The sequence below is a fragment of the Zosterops lateralis genome (assembly GCF_965231275.1).
Source record: "Zosterops lateralis genome assembly, chromosome: 3".
Taxonomy (NCBI): domain Eukaryota; kingdom Metazoa; phylum Chordata; class Aves; order Passeriformes; family Zosteropidae; genus Zosterops; species Zosterops lateralis.
This window is the reverse complement of record NC_139764.1, coordinates 91,712,578-91,740,228: the sequence shown is the minus strand read 5'-3', so window position 1 is coordinate 91,740,228 and position 27,651 is coordinate 91,712,578. Positions and strand designations below refer to the sequence as shown.

At 34.7% G+C, this 27,651-nt stretch overlaps 1 protein-coding gene across 1 annotated transcript in view; it reads right to left on the bottom strand.

The window, feature by feature from the left end:
- The window catches only part of CSMD1 (CUB and Sushi multiple domains 1), a 1,076,561-nt gene that overhangs the window by 505,805 nt on the left and 543,105 nt on the right, over nt 1-27,651 (bottom strand). Inside the window, exons 4-5 of the mRNA XM_083857383.1 lie at nt 12,615-12,809; nt 3,639-3,846 (exon numbers count right to left, since the gene is read on the bottom strand). Of these exons, the coding sequence (XP_083713509.1) occupies nt 3,639-3,846; nt 12,615-12,809 (403 nt within the window). The remainder of the gene's footprint in view (nt 1-3,638; nt 3,847-12,614; nt 12,810-27,651) is intronic.

The window sequence follows — 27,651 nt, the reverse complement described above, 5'->3', positions numbered from 1 at the left end:
GCTTTTAATTAAAAAAAACACATTCACCCCGTTTTTACTGCTATCATGATGGAGCTCTTTCTAAACCTGCTGATATGTTTTGAGAGAGTAATCCAGACATATTGCATCATACACTAAAACACACTAAAGAATAATCAGTCTGAAATTACTTTCTTAATTCTTGCTCTCTCTAGGTTTTACAGAACTTATAGAAGTGGGTTTTTTTCACTTATTCTACAGCAAGTATTCCTTTAAAGGAAAAAAACAATCCTAATTACCAGACCATGCTAATGGAATATGTGACTCTTAATACAGAATTAATGTCTAAAGCTGTTGACATGATGCCAGATACAATAAAAGGGAGCAATTACCAAAAAAAGGTAACATTTTTAGATTATAATGCCCCTAGACCATTAGTTTTAAGTATGGAACAACTTCCCATTTAAACACACAGCTGATTTTAGCATATTTCAGAATGCACTACATTTAGCATGGCTCTAATGTCGCTATGGTAACTGTTCTGGCTTAAATATAGCTGAATGTGTAGCTTCGTTCCAAATTTTCCAATAATCCTTTAAACATTTCTTTCAAAACTCCCCATAGCTTCTCCAGAATTTCAACAGTGATCCTGTACTAATTCTGCACTGGTATCACTGATACCAGTACTGTTCGTATTATCTTCATCCATGAACATAGAGAGTGGGATAAAGGGCACCCTCAGTGGGTTTGCTGATGACACCAAAATGTGTGATGACATTGACACATGTGAAGGATAGGATGCCATCCAGAGGTATCAGGACTAGCTTGAAAAGTGGGCCTATGCAAAACTCACACGGGTCAAAAATACCAAGTGTAAGATGCTGCACCTGGGTCAGGACAACCCCTTCTATCAGTCTAGGCTGGGGGATGAGCAGATTGAGAGCAGCCCTGACAAGGTCTTGGAGATGCTGGTGAGTGAGAGGCTGGACATGAACTCACACAGAGTGGCCCCAAAAGCCAAATATGTCCTGGGCTGCATCCAAAGCATGGCCAGCAGGGCAAAGGAGGGGATTCTGCCCCTCTGCTCTTCTCTAGTGAGACCCCATCTGGAGTGCAACATTCAGCTCTGTGTCTCAGCACAGGAGAGACATGGAGCTGTTCAACTGAGTACAGACAAGGGCCACAAAAATGATAAGGCTTGAACACTTCTCATACAAGAAAAGGCTGAGAGAGTTGTGGCTGTTCAGTCTGGAAAGAGGAGGCTCTGTGGAGATCTCATTTAAGCCTTTTAGTATTTTAAAGAGGTTTATAAGAAAGAGAAGAACAGATTTATTTATTTATTTATTTATTTATTTATTTATTTATTTTAATTTTTTTTTTTTTATTTTTAGCAAAACCTGATTTGATAGGACAAGGAGTAATGATTTTAAAGAGAGTAGATTTATACTACATATAAAAAAGACATTTTTTGACAGTGAGGATGGAGAAACACTGGAAAAGGTTGCCCTGAGAGGTAATGGATGTCCATCCCCAGAAACAGTCAAAGTCAGGACTGAGCAACCTGATCCAGTTAAAGATGTCCTTGGTAACAGTAGAGGGATATTACCAGATTGTCTTTTAAGATTCCTTCCAATCCAATTCATGTTATGATTTTATGATCTTAGGAACACATAATAAATCTAGGTTTTGGTGATCAGTGCTAAATAAGGATCTCCAACATAACACAGAAAACAAGAAAAATATTGAGATTGAATTGTAGGAGAAATATCTTATTATATCTCTGTTCTAATGTAAAGCTGATCAATATTGCATGAGATCAATGCAGAATGTATCCAATGCCTTCTGCTCATATTCTACTTCATCTATTACCAGAAATCAAAAGCACAAATTTGTTGTAAAGTGTCTAGTAGAGTCCCTTACGCAAAATCAAATGGACGTACTTTTATGTTCTGTAGCAAAATTGCATTAGTTCTTCCCCTTCAAGATTTCAGCTTCTAAAGTTTAGAAACCTTAAGAAGAAAACTTTGCAATTGATGATTGTTGTGGATGCCTGCATGAGTGACAGGCAAGGGGGTACTTACACACTGTACTTCAGACAGACATGAGCACTTAATTTCATACTAAGCTACTTCACAGACTGCCATTACACAATTTTTGTTCATGTGGAAATGTTAAAGAGTGATTCTTGTGATGATGCGTTTTCCTGATCTTAAAAAATTGAGAGCCAGACATGGTTAAAGGATAAGGGTTTTTACCTCGGTATTTAATAAGGATCCTTACAGTGCACCGTTTCGCCAAGGTGGAATGTGCTGCAATGCACACACATGATAGATACGTATACAATTTTATATACCTTACAAATCAGCATATCTAACAAGGATCCCCCAATGGGAGGCCTGCATAACATTCCCCCATCCATGGAATCCCCCCCCTGGATGGACCAAATCTCCAGTTTACAGGATATGTTCTAGAGAGGACCTTGGTTTCCAAAGATAGCATAGGGCTTTCCAGCCTCATACTCCAAGGCCTTTAGGATGTTTGGTCTCCTGGCCTAACAGAATACTAGGACTATGTTAAGTTATCAGACTTAAAGAATTACAAATATGCATGCTAAGAATAATGAGGACACATAAAAGTTATATAAAAAGTATATAAAAAACAAGGCAAAAAATCATCTTGGCATCAGTGACATTGATCTACATGTGTCTTTAAACCAAAGTTTTTACATAGTTGCCAAGTATAGTTACCACATATTTTTATTGATAGACTTTCAAAAGATCAGGTGCTAGCTAGAACTTAACAATTATTAATATATTGCACTGTCTAGCCAGTTATGACATCAAAATAATATTGGGATTGCTTCCTATCTCTAGAAAGGCATTCTGAAGATAATAACCATCAGTCATCTATGAGAAGATCTACATTTTTCCAGGCTAAATTTTATAGCAATGGTGCATATGTCAAGCACAAGACACTCTGAGAGATGAAAAGGATAAAAAACCTGCATATGTAGGCTGCAAAGAAATCATAATACAAACTGTTCCACAACTTAATCCATTTCCACAGGCAGAACTATCATCTTTTACTTAGTGCAGAGAATGTAGATTTAGTATTAGAATTACTAATCCCTAATATTGCTAAGCAAACAGTTTTAACATCAGCTAACATAAGATACTAATGCTTGCAATACATGCATGCATGTAGTAAGACTGAATTACAGCCCACTTAGAATAAGATGTCATCTATTAGCTGTCTATATATTCCTGTTTTACTCAGGCTGACCTTTGCTCACTACTTTCATTGCTGAAGTAGAATAGCATAATATGTCATTCAAGACACAACATCAGAAAATGCCCTTATACCAAGTTCAAATATGTAACATGGATTAAATGCTTACTGATAAGATACCTTACTCTGGCAGATGGAGGAAAATAAGAGGAAGGACAAATATGTGGAAAGAAACAGAAGCAAACTATATTTTTTTTTCAGTTCTGAGAGGTGAAAGGGATCAAGGGACCAAAGAAAAATGGACCAAAAAAAAGGGACCAAAAAAAAGCATTAAAAATGGTCACTACTAACAGGTAGAAAATATCTTAAATATCCTCTGATATCTTTTCAGATAGGACCAAAAAAGAAAAAGAAAAACAGGAAGTGAGATCTTTACAAGATCTCTGACTTACCATATTGATGGTGCTTCTGTTCCACTGATCTCTAGGAAGTCATATCCTTCCTCTAACTGGAAGTCAGTAAAGACCAAAGCAATGGTGTCTCCTGGTTCAGCCAATATGGTCCAGGTGCAATCAGCATTATTCTCATACTCAGAAGGGAAGTGTGGACTTGAAATAATTCCACTTGTCCCACGTAGCGTCCCTCCACAAGCTCCTTCAGCTGACGAACAGAATGTCAATTACTAATGAAGCTGCACTTCAAACAAGTGAAGCACCATCCTTGTTTCTGCCTTAGAAAACCCAGCTCTTCTCTACCCACTTAGGACTCATAAATTTATGCATACACAGAAATAAAATCTTATCCAAGAAAATGGAATGGAATATTTTGGAATATTTTGAATAGCCAAGTGAATGGAGTGGCCTTTAAGCAGCAGAGGTTTTTGGGCTGAGTTTTCTGACTTTTTTTCTTTTTGGTGTCACTTCAGCACCAGGCCAAACAAGAATGAAGGCTAGCAGGGACACCTATTATGAGTCGATTTGGAGAACCTGGCACAGCAAATGTCTGTACAGAAGAAGCTTAAAAAAGAACTGTCACAAAATCACAGAAACACAGTTAGACTCTTTGTGATACAATGATTATTAACAATTTTATTAAATAAAAAGCATAGGAATTTTCTCCTAAATCTTTAATGTTATTTAATATTTTGTCAAAGGATTTAGAAAATGTCTTGTATTTTCCTTGTTCAGTAAGATTTCACTAAAAGCTTTAAAAACTAGCTGATTATCAGCAGTATCTGATATTAAAACATATAATTAAAAGCCCCCAAGAAAATATGTCATCCATGCAATTTATTGACATAAAAAACTAAAAATTCATCAGGTGGCTTTTGCTGTTTGATAAGGTAGGTACGAAAGCCAAAGTAATAGTAATTAAAAATATTTCTATACAGAAGGATCAGAAGAGAAGCTTTTTATTTTTATCTGTTTTATCATCCTTACTTATTGCTACTATCATTATTTGCATACTATAAGTGCATGTGGAGATTCAAAAACACATAGCTTGGCAAAGTGCATAACACAAGCAACTTATAGCCTAATTAGGATAATAGCTGAACAGCTAATTAAGACAACAGAAAAGGGTAGGAGTAGGTCTTCTCTTCTCAATCATAATTGAAAGCCTGTCAGTGAAAACGTATTTTAAAGGAAGATTTGAAGGAAAAAAGGATTTGTGAATAAAAGAAAGAAGAATACTGGGTCTGGACATTAGAAAAACAAGACTATTAAAAGGGGCTAAATAGCCAATAAGTGACTGAAATAAAAGGAAGAAAGGCAGAAACAGAATAATTTCTTTAATGTTTAAGTAATGTATAGAGCATTAATTTTACTAGAAATAAGAGAGAAAGCTGCTGAATGGCTCAAACAAGTATCTATCTTTATGCTTCTACGTGCAAAGTAAATTTTGACATACACAAATGTACCATAACCTCAGCTATCAAAACCATATTGATTTAATTTCTTGGCACAGAAATTTTTCAGGGGAGGTCATGTCTTTTCATTAAATTTCGTATCTTACTTTCTAGACCTTGATATTCATAAGTGTTTGTTCTTTTTTAAAATTAAGGAATAGAGCTAGAATAGATAGTCTTTCCTAAAGATTTCTTTTTGTTGGTAAAATCAAGCCATTTCTGTGATTCCGTCCTCAATTTCTGGCTTTTTATACAGTGCATATTGAAAGGGCCATTGTGCCTCTGAGGAATGAAAGGGAGAAAGGAAGTGAAAATTAAAGAACTACGGATAAAGCTGAGAATCAGAGTAAAATTGTCTGGTGCATAATACATTCAAAGATTAAAATAATTTGAAAACTAAGGTAAATCTATAATAAATCATAAAGTAGAATTTTTTTTACTGAATTATATCTAAAACTACTCTTTTTTCCCAGTGTTTGTGTGTGTGTATGTGTTAGTTACGGGTTTTTTGTTGTTGTCGTGATGGTGGTGGTGGTTTTGCTTTTTTTTTTTTTTTTAATAACTTTCTAGCACTTCATTTCAGATCATCATCCAACCCAGAAAAGAAAAACAAATTAACTTCATACATCCTGTACCTGCACTTTTAAGTTTCAGTTTCTAACACAACAGTTCCACCTGTATTCTTGAAAGCCAGCAAGCAGATTTTTCCTATGCAGGGTAATCAGCAAGATGAGCAAAATCCTAAGTCAGCCATATCTCTTTGATACTAGCTGCTGCTTTTAAATTTTGTTATGACAGCATCCTCAATTATACCATCTCCCACTGTGTTTATACTGACATTAAGTAACATACTAATGGTAAATACAATACTCCTCACTGTTCTGGCTACAGAGCCCTTGAATAATCTTCGAGTTGTAAAGAACAGAATTTTACAGCTGAAATGTAGTTTATTATTACTGGCAACCACATGTAAAAATCTAAACTTATACACTGTGATTACCAATGAGAATCAAAGGAACCCAGACCGTTACAGCTATCTGCCCAAAGGGATGCATAGCCCTTTAATCTATTTACAACACCATTCTGAGGAGGTTTGCAAGAAGTCAAGCTAACACAGAATCAGAAAGAGAACATTAGTCAGCTAGGTAAGACCACAGAAAACAGCCTGAAACAGAGAGTATTTGCTCTCTGACAGATGTGGATGTGCTTAGGGAATTTCCTTCGTCACAATAGGCACTCAGGCTGAGGCACCCAGACTGTTGAATAGTAAAGCATAACACGTTGTTTAGGTGAGTGCAGGCAGGGAAGGATATAAACTGTCTGGTCTTACACAGCTGGTCCCAGAGTGAGTAGGCCTCCTTGGACTTATCATCATTTTTGGCCATGGCCTTCTCTATGTCATGCTTTTGAGAGAGTTAATTTGAGAGAGTTAGTGCTCAGGAATCTTAGTGCATCACTGTGCTTGCTGTAATTTGATAGCAGATAGTGCCTGAGGCTTCGTGAATTCAAACTCTATGTGATTTACAAATTGCATTTTAAAATGTGCAAGTAATTAATTCCAAACACTTATGGTTATTTTCAAGTTGTAAGCAACTGCACAAAGTGCTGTTTGTATCAGCATAAATGACTACTTGAAGTATAAAGCTACAAACATTTGGATCTCTCAGTAGTCAGGAATTAAGTGCTCTGAATTTAGAGAAAATGCATCTCATATAAAGTGCACATGCAAAAACGTGCGGCTGGCACCACTTGGCAAAAAATATGTAGACTGTATAGACGTGTAGCTTAGATAAAACAGATAAACATATCTATCAAGTTTATGCATGCAAAAAATCAAAAGTACCACTATGGAAATCAATGAAAAACCTTTCATTTTTCTTTAAGATAGAAAGAATAATTTCACCAAAAATAATAATCTGATAATTTCAGTAAGCTGTATTTTGCATAAATGAATCCTGCTACAAGTGAGATGCAAGCCTTGATGAGCAGATAGCCAAGGAAGAAGTCAGAACAAAACCAGTATCTTAGAAAACTTCCTTTAAATCGGTTTAGGTATTTTTTGAACATTCAATCATTTTTACAGGACTTTTCTCTCCTTACCACATGCCTTTTTTAACATACTGTATAATAAAATGCTTAGGCAATTAAAATAACATTTATTGCATTATAAAAACAAAACATAGGAAAAAACCTTAATACTAACCTAACCTATCAAAATTTACTTAGAATCTTTCAAAATTAATTTAGCATTTCAATTCAAATTTTTGATTTGGCTTTTCCATTTGAAGGTGTATTGAAAACTCTTCATGTGATAAATCACATTGCTACACTACTCTTGGAACATAAGTGGTGATTTAAAGTACAAAATTCATAGTAATAAAGTTTTTTCTTATTATGTAATTAGTAGTCATTTTCTTATCTATCACTAGCAATAGCATAGGTGCAATTAAAAACTTGAGTGATATTTTATGAATCATCATCAAATGGCATATTGTCATTTTGAGTCACATTTTATAAGTCAATTAAAGGAAATTGCAGCTTTAGAGGATTCTAAATGAAACACGGGCCTAAATTATTTAGCAAGCTCTATTAAAAGCTTCTCTGAAATAGGTCTTTCTTTATCGAGGCTGCAGAGCACATCCATGCAGAAGGATCTGGGGGTTTGGGTTGATGGCAAGTTGAATGTGGGTCAGCAGGGCCCTGGCAGCCAGGACAGCCAGCTGTGGGCTGGGGAGATTTGGGCACAGCATGGCCAGGCAGGCAAGGGTGACTGTCCCACCCTGCTTAGCTCTGCAATGGCCCCACCACAGGTACTGTGTGCAGTTCTGGACATCTCAATATATGAACGACATCAAACTATTAGAGTGTGTACAGAGGAGTCTTGAGGGCAAGACTTCGGAGTGGTGGCTGAGGTCTCTTGGCTTGCTCAGCCTGGAGAAGGCTCTGGGATGGCCTTGTGACAGTCTGCACCTGACTCCAGAGAGGGAGGTGCTGATCTCTGCCTGGGGACCATCGATAGGACACAAGGGAACAGAATGAACCTGTGTCAGAGGAAGCTCAGACTGGGCATTAGGAAAAGGTTCTTCACTGGGACACTGGCCAGTCACTGGTTCAGGCTCCCCAGGGAAATGGTCATGGCACAGCCTATTGGAGTTCAAGGAGCTTTGCAATGTTGCTCTTTCTTAGCCATATGGTTTAATTTAAAGCTTTCAGGGAGTTGGAGTCAAAGATCCTTATGGCTTCCTTCCAACTTGACACATTCTGTGATTCTAAGATTTGTTGAATTCTTTATTAAATGGCACTTTTCTGTAGCTCGTTTGTGAGAAAGTAGTGAATTGTACTTCATTTAAAAAAAAATACTTCACTACAGAGAATATAACTATGAAATGATGAATGATTACTTTCACAAACACATGCTCTGTATATTTTCAAAAAGGTTTGTACAAGGAGTTTGGTAACAGCTTTTTTAAAATATGACTTTAAAATTACCATTTTAAAATGTCTTACTAACAAAAACATAAACACAAGCCATAGAATATCAATGAGAAGCTTAAAAATAATTTTTTTCATGTCATTGCCAACTGTCAAGCTGCTAAACCGCAGATTCAGAATGACCAAACACATCACAAAGTGTTAAAATGGTGTAGCATTATGCGTTCATCTGATAGCTCATTCATCTAATTTAATTCCAACAGGCAGACAACTATTTAATCATCAAAATATACACGCCTACTTCCTTATCTTCATTACTATTTTAGGTTTTTACAGACTTTATTTTGAATAGGTAAAAGCCAACACCTCTGCTTCTTTTCTGTGTTATAAAAAATAGACACTTGCTAGAAATTGCTTGGGTTTTTTTCTATCATCATTTGAATCCAGATGTACTGCATCTCAGCTAAATGCCGTAATCAGTTTGACTCCCTTTCTCAATTTCTTCTCTTGCTGTTGATCAACTTCACATAAATTAAATACTCATTAGACCATGCATCTAAGATTAATTTTATTTCTATCTACGTGGTTGTCAAAGGGCACTTCAAAATAATTTAGATTGCTCTCTAAGTAGAATTTTGGGGGGAGGGGGGGTTGGTTAAAATCTCAGAAATTATTGTGGTTTAGCAAAACAGAATCTATTTTACATATATTAAATGATCATATTTCTCACATGAAGCTGATAGCATTTACAAAATAGAAGCACACAAATGTTTGCAACTTGTTTAGGGACCTGTGCGCAACCATTCCATCTGCAGCACTACTTTGAACATTTTAGCTTTGAGATTCCAGTGAGCTTGATCTAAGTAGACCCCACTGGGGTGATTCCACAGCTTTGGACCCTGAGAATACTGGACTCAGATGGGTAATCTTGCACTGGTTGTTTTTATTTTGTAAACATTTTGCTTTCTTTAGCAACCTTTAATTATTTTTTCTATCATATTGGTTTGTTATATTATAAAGATCTATTTCCTCTCCATCCACTCTGGACAGGACATCTGATCTATTAGTCAAAAAAGTTACATACTGCAAATAATACAGAAATAGTGATGGACTAATTATTTGCTAATCTGGCAGAAAAGTTCATTTATGAATTGATAGCTTGTACTTAAGAAAACTTAAAATCAAAACCCCAACTCTAACAAATTTTTAATGCAAAAACATGTTTTTAAGAGAAGAGAGTTAAAATAAGAAGTTTAAAAATTAATCAGCAGTAATCTCATACTCTCTGTCCCAAAAAATAAAAGATCAGTCTTCAGGATATCTTGTAAACATTCTCTTCTTCTCCACTTAAGTATCTTAAACTGTTTTCCAGTGATAGGGTTATCTTTCACTTGGGAATATGCTTTTGGAGCTGATAATGATCCCTTGAAGTACTAGTCTAAAACAAATGAACAGTAAAGTCCTAATTTTAAAGCAAAAAGAGAAAAGGATGGATTCTTTGAGAACAAATTAAAGATTGTTGAAAATTTCAGGTTTTGTGGGGTTTTTTTTGTTTGGTTTTTTTTTTTTTTTTTTTTTTTTTTTTTTTTTTTTTAATAGGAAATTCAATCTAATTATTCTCAGAACTCCATGGGCATTTATCAAATTCTTCCTCTTTTTATGACTGCCTCTGAGGTTTGTTTTTCATTTCTTAATAGATGAATCCTTGTCTGATCTTAACTTGGCTCATATTGCTTATGGTCAGGCTGAAGATTTCTTTTTTCTATTTTTTGACTTTACTGCATCATTCTGGATACCTCTGCTATATTTTCATTGTGCTGGTCATCTCATTTTTTCACTTGTTCCCAGCTTCCAGGCCCCTTATTTCACAGATCAAGCTTTGACCTGGCATCTTTTCATTTTTTTATCAGGTCCCTCCAAACCTACTGACACATGCTAGAGCCAGAACATCTAAACATAGATTATATGTTTGTGTAAATATATATATATATATGTGTATACACACACACACACACAGACACAGATATAAAACTATTTGTATCTGTGTCCTTAAATCTCTTGAGTGTGATCTACTGGTGCTTCACTAGCGTGTAAAAAATTACACAGTGTCTGCTTTCCTGAAACCTCTGACTCCTTATTTGACTAATTAAAATTAGGGCTTTTTCCAAACTTCATCTCAATGTGAATACTGCCCCAAATTAGATTATTCTGAAAGTGAACAAAATTGCTTAGATGGGAATTTACTATATCACTCTAAAAATTAGAGACTATAGAGTGGATATAGGGAAAATATTCTTATTTTATCATATAATGTAACATCAATAAGCAAAATTATTGGAAATTTTTTTTTTTTTTTTTTTTTTTTTTTTTTTTTTTTTTTTGATTGTAAACATGGATAAATATGGGATCAGGACATCTTTTTCTCCTCCTAAAACTTATAAAACAGTATTTATCTAAACATCAGAGGCTGAGAAGAAATTAAAACATAATTGCTTCCTACCTCAGAAGGTATGGATAACAACAAAACCATCGATTTCTGTTTGCTATTGTTTTTTCAAAAACATCACCTTTGCATCTCTCTATTCAGTTTATTTTACTCTAATTTAATCACAGGCTCTTTTTCCTTTCAGCCTTTTTCAAGGAACATATTTTTTGATTTTAGATATATAAAAATATATGTGTTTGTGTATGTAAAAACATATCTTTTCAGCACACTATTTCTCCAACAGTAGTTCTTAAATGTGAAACCTGATTAATTATTGCTTGTTCCTTTTGGACTTTTCTGATGTAGGATCTTTTTTACTTTATTGTCTTCTTTATTTTCCCTCCAATAGATAGATGTATTTTTAATGATAATATATTACATGTTCTTCCCTTCACAGCTATTTTTATTGTGAGAAAAAGCTTACCATTGTAATATCACTAATCCAATTTGTATTCCTAATGTTTGCTTCATAAAAATCTTGACTCATGCAACTATAATCAACTAGGGATTCTCAAAATTACTGAGAATTGAGAACCTAATTATACAAAGTTCATTTAGAAGTAGTCACATATCATAAATCATCTGTTAGTGGAACTACTGAAGAGAATGAAATTAACTTTCAAAATGTTTCAGAATTGCACTGCACAGTATTTCAACCTCAAGACAAAGAAGGCAAATGTTTCGGGTGATACTATTGTGGTAGCTGAGACTTAGATGACAAAGAACTTTTCAATTCTCAGGGAAAAATACCCATATTAACAGAATGTAGGTCGGCCATTGATTCACTCTGAACATTTTTGTAAGTATATAAAACTATAATTTGTAACTATATTTGTATATACCTATACAATTTTTTTTTTTGCTACAATTTAGTAAAAGGACAAAAGAGACAAAACCAAACATCTAAGATCATAAACTGAATGGTCAGAAAATTTTTGTTTCTTTCTGCTTTGAAGCACTAGTAAAAGAAATCTCTGTTGAGAACTGATTGAAATCAAATGCAAAAAACCAGATCTGGCCAAAACTTTTTTAGGTTTTTTTTTATTATTATTATTAACCCTTGCATTTGTTTTGAAGCACAGAAAAGTATAAAATATTTCTTTGCTATGAGGAATTATGATATAAGGGCCCTCAGTCACAAGTAACCATTACTAGATAAAACAACTTCCCTTTGTTGCTCATCGATATGGGTAGCAATGATATTGCCAAGGAAGTGGCAGGAGTAGCAGAAAAGGGTATCCACAGGGCATGAGAACAGGCTGAAGAGCACAGGAGAGCAGTGGGGTTCTCCTTAATATAAGGGGGAAGGTCAGGTAGGAGCATCAGATTCCAGCAGAACAGCATTTTACTAAGGAGCTGATGCTGGGCCACAGGACTTTGACCTCTTTGACCACAGGGTCCTCTTCAAGGAATGAGGATCTATCTACCTCTGAATGTAAACTCTGCAGTGTAACTGCTTGAGTTTTTCCAGTTTTAAATGGTGTCAATTTTTAGACAGTACATTAGTACACTTTAATTAAGGAGAAAAAAAAAAAACCACCTCAAAATAAATTTATTTAATCTGCTGTCTGTATTTAAAAGATATTTCATGTCTTCATTTTTTACCTCTGCAAAAAGGAACTGGAAAATCCCACGATGCACCATTCCCAGGACTCACAATACATGTCAACATGGCATGGCCTTCTAGGATGTAACCAGAGATACAGCTATATCGGATTTTATCTCCAATGTTGAATCTCGTTCCATGAAGTACTCCTTTAGGTATTTCTCCTGGGTTGCCACATGTATGACTAGGTAATACTGTCAAAAGAAAGAATGAAATATATTACAGTTCAAATTTGCAGAATGAAACAATAATACTTGTCCAACAACTATAATTAACTATTTGGCTTTGGGGTTTGTTTTTGAGTTTGGGGGTTTTTTGGGGGTTTTGGGGTTTTTGTTTGTTTTAGGGTGTTTTTCTGGGGTTTTTTGTTTGGTTGGTTGGTTGTTTGTGGTTTTGTTGTTGTTGCTGTTTTTCTGGTTTTTTTTAAACACGATTCCTTACAGAAATAAGGTGAAATTGGGTCATGGAATCTACTTGTGCAAAACATTTCAGTTTTTAATAGATATCATAATTTTCAAAGCTCATTTAAAACTCAGTTCTTGGTTTAACAGTCCTTCAATGAAGCTCTTTACAGATCCATTTTCAAACAGTGTCCTACATATCTTGCTGCTCTTCTTTGAATGGAGTGAAAGAAGTTTTTATTTAATTCTACCTTGTAAATATTGCAAAGATATTCATACAACCATCCATAATTATGGATGCAGGCAGTAGAAAGCCGTTTATGTACAGTTTTCATTTAGGTAGTGAAATAGGAGTTTAATAGAATCTAATAATTAACTGTTCTCTGACAGTAAATTAAAGCCTCAGGGGTATTAAAAAAAGTTTGGTTTTCATCCGAGTTTCACATTAGTTCGGGTTCTGAAAAATAAATTAAGTCAATATTTGTTAAAAGAAACAGAAAATATGAAGGGAACTAAGCAGTTACATTGGGAAAATATGAATGGACACATTTTCTTCTTTTTTATTGCAGAAACTTACTATCATTTGTTAATATTAGTTATTTGAAAGAAGTTATCTGAACAAGGTATCATCTTAAAGGAGATATACTCCTCCACCTACAAAAAATGTGTGTAGGGGAGAAGGAAAATGGAATTGGTTTTGTTCTCAAACTTCTTAGAAAGTTTTTAATGGCACACCATTCCTTCCATTGAAGTAGTACAAATTAAAATTCTTTAATTTCCCTTAGAGAAGAGCAAATAAGTGCAGGGAGCTAAAACGTGTTGTGGACAAGCACAGAAGATAAACATGCATCAAAGAACTGGTGGTCTGAAAAGCTCACATATAAGTCAGGTATCATTTCAGAAGCCACATGTTTGATGCACAAATTCTTCCACCCCATACTTTCTCTTTTTCCTTACGCTGCCTATCTGCAGAATGAACATAACCATGCCAACTTCTAACATGCATGTTGAGAGGATTAATTACACAATACAAGCACATCCTCAGAATGTTTTTAAAGCATTATATCAATATATCAATATTAATTATGCCCCATTATACCATGTAAGTTCAATTAGTGAATGCATGCCCTTAATTCATTACTCAGTTTGTCACAGTAGCATTGAAATGAGAGTAATTGAACCTAATTTACAAACCAAGTTATAGAAAAAATTTTGAATAGGTCAAGAAACAAAGATAAAAAAAAGAAGAGAAAACACTTTCACTTACAACCTAATTTTATTATAAAAATATCAAAAAATTCTATAAACATTTCCAAGGAAACAAAAATCACCTAAGACTACAATGAATGATGAGTTAGACATATGTTCTACTCATTGCAGATCAAAGATGTAAGATTTCTTGAATTAAGGAAACTAATTAAGGTTGTTTGTAAATAGCTACCAAAAGTAGAAGCAAACATTATGATACCTGGTTTATTTTGTACTGTTTCAGCAGGTTTAGCAGAATAGGGTATGCCTTTGGATGTGGTCACTCACAATTTTAAAAAAAGTCTCTGCCTGATTCACATACATGAGAAAGATTACATGTAAAATATAGTGCTTACATATAAAATAAAGATATCAGAATAATTGGAATAAAACAAGGATACTGATTTGTATTCCAAAAAGCTGGAAAAAATGACCTATTATAAACTACAGAGTACATTGCTGTATCTTATTACATGATTTTAGCACTACAGAAAATACTACCTCTCTCTTTTCAAACTTTCTCCTTTTTGCTGCCTTAGTCATGACAGGTTAACACAGGCATTTGTTCAGTGAAAGCCAAACAAATAAAAATTTGTTACCTCCTTTGATACAGGAGAATACTTGGATTTGAGACAAAAAATTCTTTGTTATTTTCTAATCAAAACATTTTTACAAACAACTGTAAATGGAAGTAGTTCCATGAAAAGATCTGATGCATGCAGCAAAAATGTATACAATCCAAAAGCCAGCTTTTATTTTTATGAGAAGGTGTTCTATCAGAAAAAAAAAAATTAATAATTGCATTATTCAAAGCCACTATGAATTCTAGTAAACTGCATTCCCAAGGAAATACATCACAGAAAATCTACATCTGCCATATAAATAACAACTGTCACTGGCTAACTGTTGAAACTGTATTGCAGCAAGTCAGTCTTGTATCTCTATGAAGTCTCCTACAATGTTTACCTGCATCTTCTTAACCGCTACCTCTGTCAAGGTAAAGTGGTACTTGGCATCCTGAAACTGGCATGCACTTTACCACAACCTCCTAAAACTCAGTAAAAAATGAGTGATCTGAGAATGACAGCCATACTCAATAATACATGTAATAGCTCACAGGACTTCACTTTTCAAGATCAAGTATTCAACTACATTATTTATGTGCTTTTCTAAAACTTTGACTGAAGTATATTGAGATAGACACAGAGTTTCATCTGCACAGATTTTACTGTTTCTAGTCTAGACCTAAGATGAATTAGCCTTTGAAGGTTCCTAAACAGTGAACAAAATCATTTAATCTTTGGTTTATGAAGATTCTAGCTGACCATCTAGCTATCATATGCTTCCATCAAGCTTTCAATTTATTGCCAAATTTTCAGTAAAAGATCCATATTTGTCTGTAGAGTTACTGAGGTCTACTGCCAATAAGACTGTAGTCACAGACTCTTGATTCATTAAGTAGTTTGATGTTTGCTGCATATTGAGAACTATTACAAACGATACTACATTGAAGCACTTAAGATAATGGATTTTTCATATAGAACTAAAGTTAGAGTTCTCTCACCATACTTCATATCCCTTTTTTCACCCAAGTCCTTTTCAAAATTGGAAAAAAAAAAAAAAAAACAAAAAACAAAAAAACAACGAAATTACAGTGCTTGATGAAGAATCTGTGTAGTCTTGGTATTTAGATTTAGCAAAAATATGCACAGTGTGGTAGCCAAGGATGTCTTTCTCCAATTTCCTTCTCAAGTGGAGTATATATTCACCATTCTTACAGACATAAAAACCTATACAGACTTCACTTCCTAGCACAGATCAATCTGTAGCACTGTTTATTAATTTAAAAAATTTCATGAAATCGAGCCGAAATATAGGTCTTCCTTATACATTACCTCTATCTTCCTGGACAGAAGAAATTTTAAACAAATGCACATGATCAAAATCCATAATGCAAAAAAAAATTTATATATATATATATATATATATATATATATATATATATATCTAAAATGCCAAAGGTTTAACTTCCCATTCAAACTAGCTATGCATGCTAATTTATTTTTTCAGAAAAGCATTCAAAACATTACAATCTAGATGCTAAAATGTAATGCTAATATTTATTATGAGACAGAAGCAAAAGGTTACAACATAGCAGGACTAAAAAATAAAAGAAAAATGGCAGCTTGGTGATAAATGAATTTTCAATTAAAGGTTATTAAATAAACTTATATTTAACAAATTACTCATTCTTAAGTGGTGTGTATCAGAATATTTATTTGATAATATAAGCCTTTTCAAGACTCTTTCTAAGGCTAAACTGTCTATTTATTTGCAACAGAGGCCACTGGAAAGAATATTGACACCGCCTTAAACATAGTAATCCTTTGCTTTAACTTATGAAGAGTTTCCTTCATTTTTCATTTAATATATTAGACTGCCTCTTTCTGATTTATCGTAACAGAGAAACCACCGAAAATTAAACAGCAGTGGTTGATAATGAAAGAAAACCAAACCAAAATATAAATGGTAGCTGTCACTGGACTGAATAAACTTTTGAAGGACTATTTCACTCAAGTTTTCTTGCTATGGTCTCCACACTAGAATGCAAGAGTCTTTAAATATGCAATAGGTAATGCTTAAAGTTTGCCATATGTCCACATGTTTCACTTCCAGCAGTGCCACTGCCGATGCCACTTCACAGCATCATAACACTGGCAATGTAATGTTCTGATTTGATAAGATCTTATTTTCTATTTTGGTTTAAGAAGTTGAGTTAAAAAAAGATACATTCTGATAAATCCTGAAGGATTTGAGGTCTCTGGCAGCCCAACTTCTATTAATTGTTACATGAATAAGACAGCTGGATTTGAAAGGAATTATAAAAATATGAAAATTAACTTCCCAACCTTTGCTGAAGTTAGTATTCAGAGGCTCAATTTGACAATAATTTTCAGGAGAAATAACAGATTTCTTTTTTTTCTCAGATGTCACAACCATCAACTAGATTGCAAAGATTGCCTAGAGGCCTTAGCAGCAAAAAGCTCAAACTGCTTATGTCAGTTAAAATTATGTCAGTTTCACCCTTCCCTGAACCAGTTGTTCGCTTATATAGGCCACAAACAGTAGCTGGAACTTGACAGCAACAATTCAGAAACAGCCAATTAGGAAAAATGGGGAGGGTAAACAAGAAAGAAAAGGAACTAAGTAAATGTTTTTCCTCTATTTATTTCAATGGCTTTACAAGGATATATTATATTTGTTATTTTTTATGTTATTACTAAAACAGCTGCAAAAGTTTTCCATGTTGCACTTAAGTTTAGCCAAATGTAAACTTGCTGACCTTTTGCTGTTCCATAGTCCCTCTACTACAGTTCCCTGAGTATTTTCTAACATTACCTTAAATTGGTGGCCACAGGCAAAACCACATACAAAGGAAAAATAATAAGTTAGGAGGAAGCGACATAGTCCTTTGATACCAAATGACAGCTTTGGAATTACAACACTGGCAGGGACTTCAGAAGCTCTGTGGAGAAAATCAGGGTTTCAGAAAATTTCAGGGCATATGTCAAGAGGTTCAGTAGGTGTGAGGCACAGCCCATGATACCCTGTCCACAAGGCTACAGTAGGAGTTGCATTTTGCCATTTCATGCATAAATAGAAGGCATAAATTCAACTGTATTTACAGAAGTTACAGAAGAAGAAAACAATTTTTGAGGAAGGTAATTACTATACTCATAAAACCAGAACACAATAAGCTCACAAATAGGAGATAAAAAAGCTAAATTTTCTTTCAAGAATGGTATTGAAACTGAAGTCTCTACTAAGCAAACTGAGTATCTTTTCCAAGTTTTAACTTTCAGTTCAGCATTAGACTGGAAGAACTAACCTTGAGTGACTAATGGTAAATCATGCACAGAATTTTCACCTTTATTCACTCCAAAATGAAATGAGGAAATTTTTCTCAACTCCAGAGTTACAAATAATCATGATCAGAATCTACTACTAGAAAGATAGTACCGAATTGTCATTTGCACATGTGCATATACACACACCCACACAGACACAACTAAACTGTGAAAGCTTTAGTCTGCAAGTTATCTAATATCAAATTTACATATTTCTAAAAAATTATTTTATCAAAAATTAATGAATTTTGCTAGGTTTACTCTAGGGGAAGGAAGAGTTCAATCATAGAAACAAAAATATATGAAGTGCAAGTTCATGGAATACCTCATAATTAAGCCATATTTACACTACAAGGTGTCAAATGCAATGCTCAAGGGTCTACATGGCACAGATATGTACCTATTGTAGCATTCAACGTGGTCCTCTATTTATCTGCTGGCAGTCTTTTTGTTCATATTGTCTTTGTTGAGCCTACTTGAAATTTTTTCTTAAAACGATCCAAATAAACAAAACAAAAACCCACCCAGTCTTATTGGGTGACCAAAATAAAGCTGTTATGATTATATTTGCTATCTTTATACAGTCCCAAGATCAGAAGAAATTTCTCTCCTGTTACATACTAATTTCTGTATTTGTGCACACATGAACCATTGCAATGTTTGCTAAATAAAATGCTTAAATTGTACCACTTTTGAAAGATACAGCTTTCTTGTTTTACAAGCATTTACCCAACTGTGTCTGTCCATCTCTAAGGATGTGCAAAATTGTATTGGATTGAAAGCTATGAAAATCATTTAGGAGTATACAGCACCTTTAAAACTTTAATACATCTTTCACATTAAGATTGATATTTTAATTTTCTTTTGCAGGTAATAAGCAAAGATTGATGGATTTTATTTTTAGTGTGTTCACTTTTATTATGTAATAAATGTCTTGCTGTTGGTTATAGGATCATAAAAGTCAATATCATACAAACAATGCCAGAAAACTCTCAAGTGCAAAAGCAATCTGAAGTTAGAACTGAAACTTTCTATTTCCTCATACTTATTTTTCCTCGGATGTACTGCACACTTTCCTAGGTAAACTGAAATCAACAAGAAATATTTTGAGTTTTTAGATCTCTCTTGAAAGAGGAGAACAAGTGGAGCATGACAGTCCAAGTCCAGGCCAAGGCCATAAAAAGTATTTTAGGCTGTGCAAAATTTATAAACAGAAACTTTGCCAGCAATCAGAAATCAAAAGTAATTAGCAATTTTCTTTAAAATATCAAAATAATGCCCTTCCATCTCCTCTAAAATATTCAGTGTATTCTATGGTCTGTCTTCCAGTTTGTCAGTACAACCCCATGAGAAGTATGCACAGTATCTGCCTTTTGCATTCTGAGAAAGACCTTCTAGCAAAGAAGGAACTCCTGTCTTCTCAACTACCCTTCCATAGCATTAAATTCCAAACTGTCAACAATAAAAATGTAGTTGGAACACTACCTCTAGTTCATCACCTCATGTATGATAAAAAATGCATCCAATAAAACATCTTTTTTAACTTGACCACTTTTGAGGATCCTATTTGACAAAAGATCTACATTATTAAAAAAAAATAGTCCATCCTGTCCTTGAAAGCCCTGGGGATATGAGGGTAAAAACAACAATATCTCTGTGTGCTAAAAGAGCTACTTATCAAGCAAAAGGATAAGTACAAGAAACTGTTATGACCTTATGTGAAGGCCTGCATACAAATCTGATTACCCGTGTTCAAATTAGAGTAATTGAATATGAAGCAAATGCAGAGCAGGATTCCTTAAGTGACCAAGAGCTGGAGAGCTTTTAAGAGGATACTGGAAGGTTTTTACAGCCACAATCTGAGAAATGAAGATTAAAATGCAGTCAGTATGAAGACACTGGAAGGCCAACACCACGTCATAAGAAGTATTGTACCAGCTCTGAAGGCAAGGCTCAGAAAAAAGTAGAACAAATCACAATTACACAAACAGGTTCAAAATGAAATGCATTCTTAATGGAAAAATAAACTATTAGGTAGTTTCCATGAAATCATATGGAGAGAGGAGGATGGGGGTAGTTTAACTAGTTTGAAGCTGACCTAAATTTTTAAAATAGTTTTAAATAACAGTTACTCCCTGTATATTAAGGAGTCTTATCAACAAATAATGAAGCTTCCTCAGGTAGCTGACATAACTGGAGACAAAAGGTCTAAAAGGTCTACTTGCAGATGTCTTGTCATGTCAGCCTGCCAAGACACAGGCATTGGGACCTGACAACTGAGATGCTTAAAATTGAATTTGACAGAGAATAAGGAAGTTAATTAAGTTCACACTTTACATGGAAAGGCATACTTATTTGAAGATGGAAGAAAGGAATTTACCAAGTTTATCTTGGTATACTAACATGATGAAAGAAAATATATTGCACAATAAAGATTTCTTATATTCTTGTTACTATTAAAAATGCAATGGAGTTTAAACAGATTTATATATATCTTATGCAAGTATATAAAAATTTTACACATTTAGCAATTTGAAGACTATTTTTTCATATTTTTTTTCCCTGGAATCTCTTGGCACATGAATCTGTTTGAGAATTATATACAAGGACAAAACAAAAAGATCACACTTCCTAAGGGCAAGACAACAAGATATATACTACAACTATACAGATGAATTGTGAATAAAAACAATTGAAAAGAGATTTCGCAATATTCTTTTTATTGCTCCCAACATTCTCTGCAATGATTGGTGCTACTAAATAAAATTGGATTTTGAATTATTAAGACCTGCCATATAAGGAAAGGACAGTAATTTTAAGAAAATAAGACAGGAGCTTACTCTTCTTTAAGTTTTAAAGTAGCAAAAATATTGTATACAAATCTCATAGATGCACTCCAAATGGTGCTTGTTAAATATAATCAAAATTCTTTATGTTTCAGCAAAATACATTCAAGAAGAAAACAATTCTTTAAATCTGTACAGATAAAGCTTAATTCAGAGTATCTATTCTGCTTTATTATTTGATAAATTCAAACTGCAGGACTCATATTTACCACATTTCTGTTCTCTAGCCTGACTACTTAGAAGTCAGAGAAAACCTCATAGGGCTGAGAGACAAGAAAAGAAGCAATGGCAGATTAAATTTGGAAAATATCACTTTTAGTAAAAGATACACTACTGATGATTTAATAGAGACTTATCTTCAGCTAACACCAGCTTGTCATGACATTTATAGACCTTTACTACTAGTTAAAGTAAGGCAATGGTATTTCAATTTTTTTCTCTCTCTTTCTCTCTTTCTTTCCTTTTGTCCTTCTGTCTTTCTTTCCCCTTGATTTGCTGTTTATTCAGATTACAAAATCTCCCTGTTCTGGCACAGGCAGTTCCTCACTTCTGCCACTGTGGTGGCTTTTAGCAAAGCTGGACTGTAGACTCTGTCAAGCTTTCCAGAAATATTCTCTTTGTGCTTAAAACTTTCCTAAGTGGCACTCTATTGCCCCCAGAGACTTGAAACTTTATCTTGCTAACAGACAATCATGAGGCAAAATTTTAACAGGAATTCAATATGGCATACAGGCCTCCTCTCTGTGCCTGTAATTGAAAATGAAAAGAACTGGGACCTATAGTTAAGTCATAAAAATGTAGCACAGCAAATGTCATAGCCACTAACTTTTTCTTCACATTCCTTTGCGATACAGTGTCAGGAAAAAATGGCTCTGTCCTGTCCTTGTCCCTGGTCAATGCTAACAATTGTCCTGCACACAGGTTAAAAACAGAGTGTGGATGGATGTGAATGGATGACAGCATTGCAGTTTTCAAGCCTCTGCAGTCCAAGTCCTTCCAGTCTTCTGAAGGAATGTTGATTGATTTTTTTTTCTCTCCTAGTTCCATACTTTGTTCTGTTGCCATTATTAGAAATTCTTGTGATAACAAATTCAGAAATTCTTTTTCAGCTTTGTCCCCATTTCTTCTTAGATATGGCATCTGAAAGGTATGGGAATTAGGAAGACTTTTGTCTGGATAGTATTTGTAGGCTCATACTTTAACAATGGTGGTATGTACGATGCTCACCATTCTGGCTGTATGGAAAAATGGCAATATAAGGGCAGAAGAATTTGCCATCTCAAAAGCTTCAGCTGTAGAAGAATTATAGAAAGCTTGCTACCTGGGAAGTCCTCAAGTAATATACATTTCAATGTGTGGCTCTTTGTGGACCTTAATGGATCAGTGAGTATTTTGCAATCCACACTTATAGCCTATGAAAAGTTATACTCTTCATAAATATAACAATTTTAATGCAAGTTTAGAAAGGTGAAAGCTTATAAACTTCATGATTTAGATTACTTCAGAGGGAAAAAAAGATTCCCAAATTAATTGGCATTATGTGTGCCTCACAATATGCAACAGATATTTTCTATTTAACCAGCCAAGGTGAGGCAGAGGGTGCTCTTTAAAACAGCAAATTCTGTCACCAAACCTCTGTTTTAACACAACAACATGATTTTCTGTTGCTTTTTTTCAGTACTTTGAGCTGGTTTCTTTTTTCTTTTAGTGGCTTATACAAACAACCTATAAATAAGTAAAAAAGAACTGATCTGTCTTTGAAAAGAAAGAAAAAAAATCTCTCCAACACACACACAATTGCATGTTTGGCAGGATGACTAAGCTGCAGTGGTAACACCACTAAGATGCTTCTTAGCTGCAGTATGGGAATAAGAATTAAGAGCATCATGAAGAAAACAAGTTCAGAAAGCAAAATGAACCACATTATGAAGCCACAATCCAAAGTTTCTTAATGACACCTGTTTCTATAAAGTAGATTCCTCGTATGGTAGGTAGAACAAATACCTGGTAAAAGGGGTCATGCACAAATGGGAGGAGCAGGAGAAACAAGAACAGAAAGAAGGTCAAAACCCTTCATATGCAATTTTACATTATGTTGTTCTTGGTACCCTAATATATTAGGAAAAGAAGTATTTTAAGGACTGAATAAACAAAAGCTAACATTGATTTTGATTTTCTTTTTTCTAAAGTTTCTAAAATGAAGTAAAATGAAGTAGCACCTTCAGACCTTCTGAAATCTCTGTCATGTTTTAGCAGGTGTTTATTAGGTGACAATATGTGCTATTGCTAGAAATGAGCTGTGAACCATCATGCTAATCCATCCTAAAGTGTTTTTTGGTTTTGGAGATTTTTTTGCAGTCAGTTTTGACATGAGAAATCTTAAAAGCTCCATCAAAGTTCTCAAGCTTGACTCATGCCAGGCTGATGTGCCTATATCCATTATGTGTGAGCACTTGGCTAAAAGTTTTTCTGCACTGATGGGACAATGAACCAGGAATCTAGAGAAAAGAAGTTACTTATATCCACTGCAAAGCTAAATTAAGTACTGTGGTGTTAAAATGCTTCATTTTGTTTGCGTTCTATATTAAAAGACAATGAGTGGCAAAGTTTCATTATATCCTTTTAATTAAAACATATAATCAGGAAAAGGAAATAAAAATATTAAACCACAAATGTCACAGGTTCAGTCTTGTTATGATGACCTGTCTTTGCTCCCAGGAAAATAATTAGATTGCTAAAAGTGAAACCTATAACTAAGTAATAACTTGGCAAGGAACTGAAAAGTGGCAGCGAGTGGCCAGATTTTCTAGACTTTTGCTCTGAAACATTTGGTGTAAAATTCCCTTGAAATTTCTAAAGCACTTGGCTCCAAAGGCCTGATTTTGATTTGAGTTAGATCACAGTGATTCTTAATGAGCAAAGATTTCCTAACATGTAGCTACAAATTACAATTTTCTTTTTTTTTTTTTTTTTTAATCTTACTCTCAAACTCATTTTGCACAACTGGACATTTGGAGTCCACACAAATAATGTTCTGCACCCTAGTAAAGTCCATACTGGTCTAATTTGTAGTTTATTGTTCAATAATGGTCTAATCAAAACCTACTCTGTAGAGGACTAACTCTCAGGACCATCTGGACTGGATATGACATAGATTCTCATCTACCTCTTCTTACGAGATTCTGGCTGTAACTGACACAGATAGACACGATTAAAAAATATTCCATGCATTCTCCAACTCTGCCATTCTTTTGGGACTCCAATATCATCAAAGTGGTAAAAAAAACCCCCAAAACCCAGAATAAAATCACTAATTCTGCACAACATTTTTATGTACTATGACATTCTGTCCACTTTGGTTGTCATTGTATGTTTTAACCATAAGCACAAAACAGCACATAGAACACCAGAAGATATTTTCATACACCTCACTGTTGTCACAATCTTGGCAGCAAAATTAGTTTTGTGGCTATTTAAACAATGAAGCCATCTGTGAGGCTGATGCCATATCAAAGGAAGTTTACTTTACTGCAATACTTGTTCAGTGTGCAGCTAAAGAAGATTGTCTGCTGTTATTTGTCTAAAAGATTATTTACTGGAAGCAAGGAAAGAGAGTTTAATACTGAAATTGTCCCAGAACTCATTAATTTCATGTTTGTTTCTGTACTACAATTATGCAAGAGGGTAAGGCTGTTCTCTAAACCTTAAAAAAAAAAAGTCTCTTCAACTCAAAATTCCAAAAGACCGTGTTTCACTGAAGATCGTGTTGCACTTCCAGAGACTTCACATACAAGTGAGTCACTAGATCAGGCTAAGGAGACAGGATGACAGCACTGTACACTAAAAATGAACGGAACTGAGGCCAGCTGGCATACTATTACTAAACTTTCTGAGCCTGCAAAACAGGATGGCTATGTCCAGATTGCTTGCTTGGAACAGTCACCAGGCTCTAGCAACTTCTGAATCATTCCTAAGAGTTGTTCAGGAAAGTGCTATTTGGCCCAAACAAAACTCATGCTGTGATCCATCCAGCAACTATGTAGATGGCTGTCAGTGCCTCTGCCCACGTCCTGACAGGGGCTATATTCTGCTGTAGACAAGGACACCAGGCCTGTAACAACTGCTCACTCATTCCACACAAGGAAGAGAAAGAGTATCAGCACCTCCTGTGGTAGATGGAACTCAACATTTGGGCATATGTGTGGTCATTATTGTACTCCTTCGCTATCTGTTAGAGAGCATTTTGCTCCTGTTTAGTTTATTAATAATTCTATGATACATCCCACAGTGAACAGAAAGAAGCACTATGACCATCTTTCCCTTTACAATGATTATGCAGGGGAGAAATCATAAATTTATCTCTGCTGCCATCTCTGATGGAATGGGACAACCTTCTCGCACATAACCAAGGAGATTTTGGGGGTTGTTTTCAACATATACCCATCCCTGCCTGCTTAAATATCCAAACAAGAGAAAATTTAAAAACAGCTAAAAGTGTATCCCCACAGGATATGAAAGAAGGAAGCAAGGATAAAACCCACACTGTACTGATAGCAAGGATCATATCTACGCAAATGCAAAAGACTTAAATAGATCAAATAGGTTTTTTGTTTTTTTTCCCTAAGGCTTTCATACCACTCTGTCACCTGGAGATATTAACCTGTTGAATAGCTACCTAGGACATTTTATGGATTTTTGTAGTCTGAAAGGTACCAATTCTTGCTGGTACTGCCCCTCTAAGGTGTAGCCTGGCACATCAATTTGCTTCCCATAAACCCTGGGAGAGAAAGTGATTTTATGTATCTCTCTCTAATACTAACCTATTAATTTTTCTCCCCAAAAACCAGCTCTGTAATCTGCCAGCTGTTAAATGACAGAGAAGTGAAAGCTTTATATTCATTCAGTAATCACAGCAGCTCTTTTTTTGCTAAACCAGTTTTCAATTTACAAAGAGCTTGTCAAGGTGATAGGTAACATCTCAAGAGACACCCACGCTGTGCCTTCATCATTCACCTACATTTTTAATGTGGTTCCAAGCTGGCTGTGGAATACCTCCCAACAATACAAGAAGTTTCTATGAAACCAACAAAATCCTTCAAATTATTAAGTGCCCCTTCAGTATGTCAAATATGTGGCTTTTTTGGGTATTAAAAATCTTTACAGTTTCTCACAGTTGGAAAATCAGGTTTAGAGTTTGTTGGAACTTATTTTAGATGCTGAATGCTGAAGCAATACAGGTATACTAATATTGTTGTAAGAACTACTACACATTGCATTGCTTCTCAAAATACTTTCATTAAGAGATAAAAAAATCGTTTGCTAAATGTATTTTGGAAACCCTATTCGTATGGAACATAACCAATGTGGTAGGAGTTTAAAAAATTGTGTCTGACTAGAGTAGAAAACAGCACAGACATTTGTCTTGATCTTACATGACATACCAAAACCTGAAGGAAAATTCCAGAATTTTAATTTCACATGCACAATTACAGCAAAATTAAGCAGCATGAAAGTAGATCTCATTTGAAAATAAAGCATTTTGAATTTTTACATCTCACAATTATTAAACCTTTTTTCTTGAAACAGTGAGTGAGATTTAGAAATCTTATGTGTTTGTCCTTTATTTGAAGCATGCAAGTCCCAATGCAGTACAATTCTTGTATTCATGCTTATCTGTAATATTAAGTCTTTAGTCAAAGAATTCACAATCAGAATAATCAAATAATATACAGGTATCTAAATATCTAAATCCAGCAAATGCAAATTATAAAAAAATAAAATTGTTGAAAGAGTCATTGTTAGTAATCAAGAAGACCTTCTTCCTTCAGTATTTTTGTTTATCAAAACACTACCATCACTGATGATCTCTGTGAAAAATGTCTCTTTATGAAAGAATCTTTTTGGGCAAAGTACTTCTGGCATTCTCATATGTAAATGAAATAGAAATGTACAGAAAAGCAGGTTATAAAGATTGCCCTAAAGTCAATGTACTTCAGGGTAGAGTCGTGTAGTCAATGTATTTTCTTCTGACTGATCTCACACATCCCCAGATAAAGATGATGTAATACTACTACGATTTAAAGTCTCTGTTGCAACGAAGTTTGGGCATTTATGAAGAGAGTATTATTTAAAACTTTTCAGACCGTCTTACTTTAGCTGTGGCCACAAGTCTTCAACCTTTCCCATTAGCACTCTGCCCAGCTAGTGACAGGTTTCAGGTGTCAGTCTAGTCATCCTAAGAACATCCTCACCAGAAAATCTGAATGTTGAGGCTTAGAGCTTTCCAGAGAGCTCCTGCCAACACTCTTGATGTTTCAGCCTTGATATGGGTCTGTGCCCAACCCCACAACTCTGTCCACCCATACCAATGCTGGGCCTGTCCCAGGACACAACCCTCAGCACTGTCCTCCTCCCACCAGCTCTTGCTGGTGAGACCCCTGACTCAGCCAACCATGCAGCACAGATTGTCCTTACTGCTCTTGATTTCATTTCTAGAACTTGGGAACACATATTCTTTTTCAAGATAAGGTAGGTTGTGTCTTACAGCCAGGGCAGTGGTTTTCATGTAATAATACCATAATACTGTCAGCAATTCAATCTACAGCTTTGACACTTGAAAAAGTCAGAAGATAT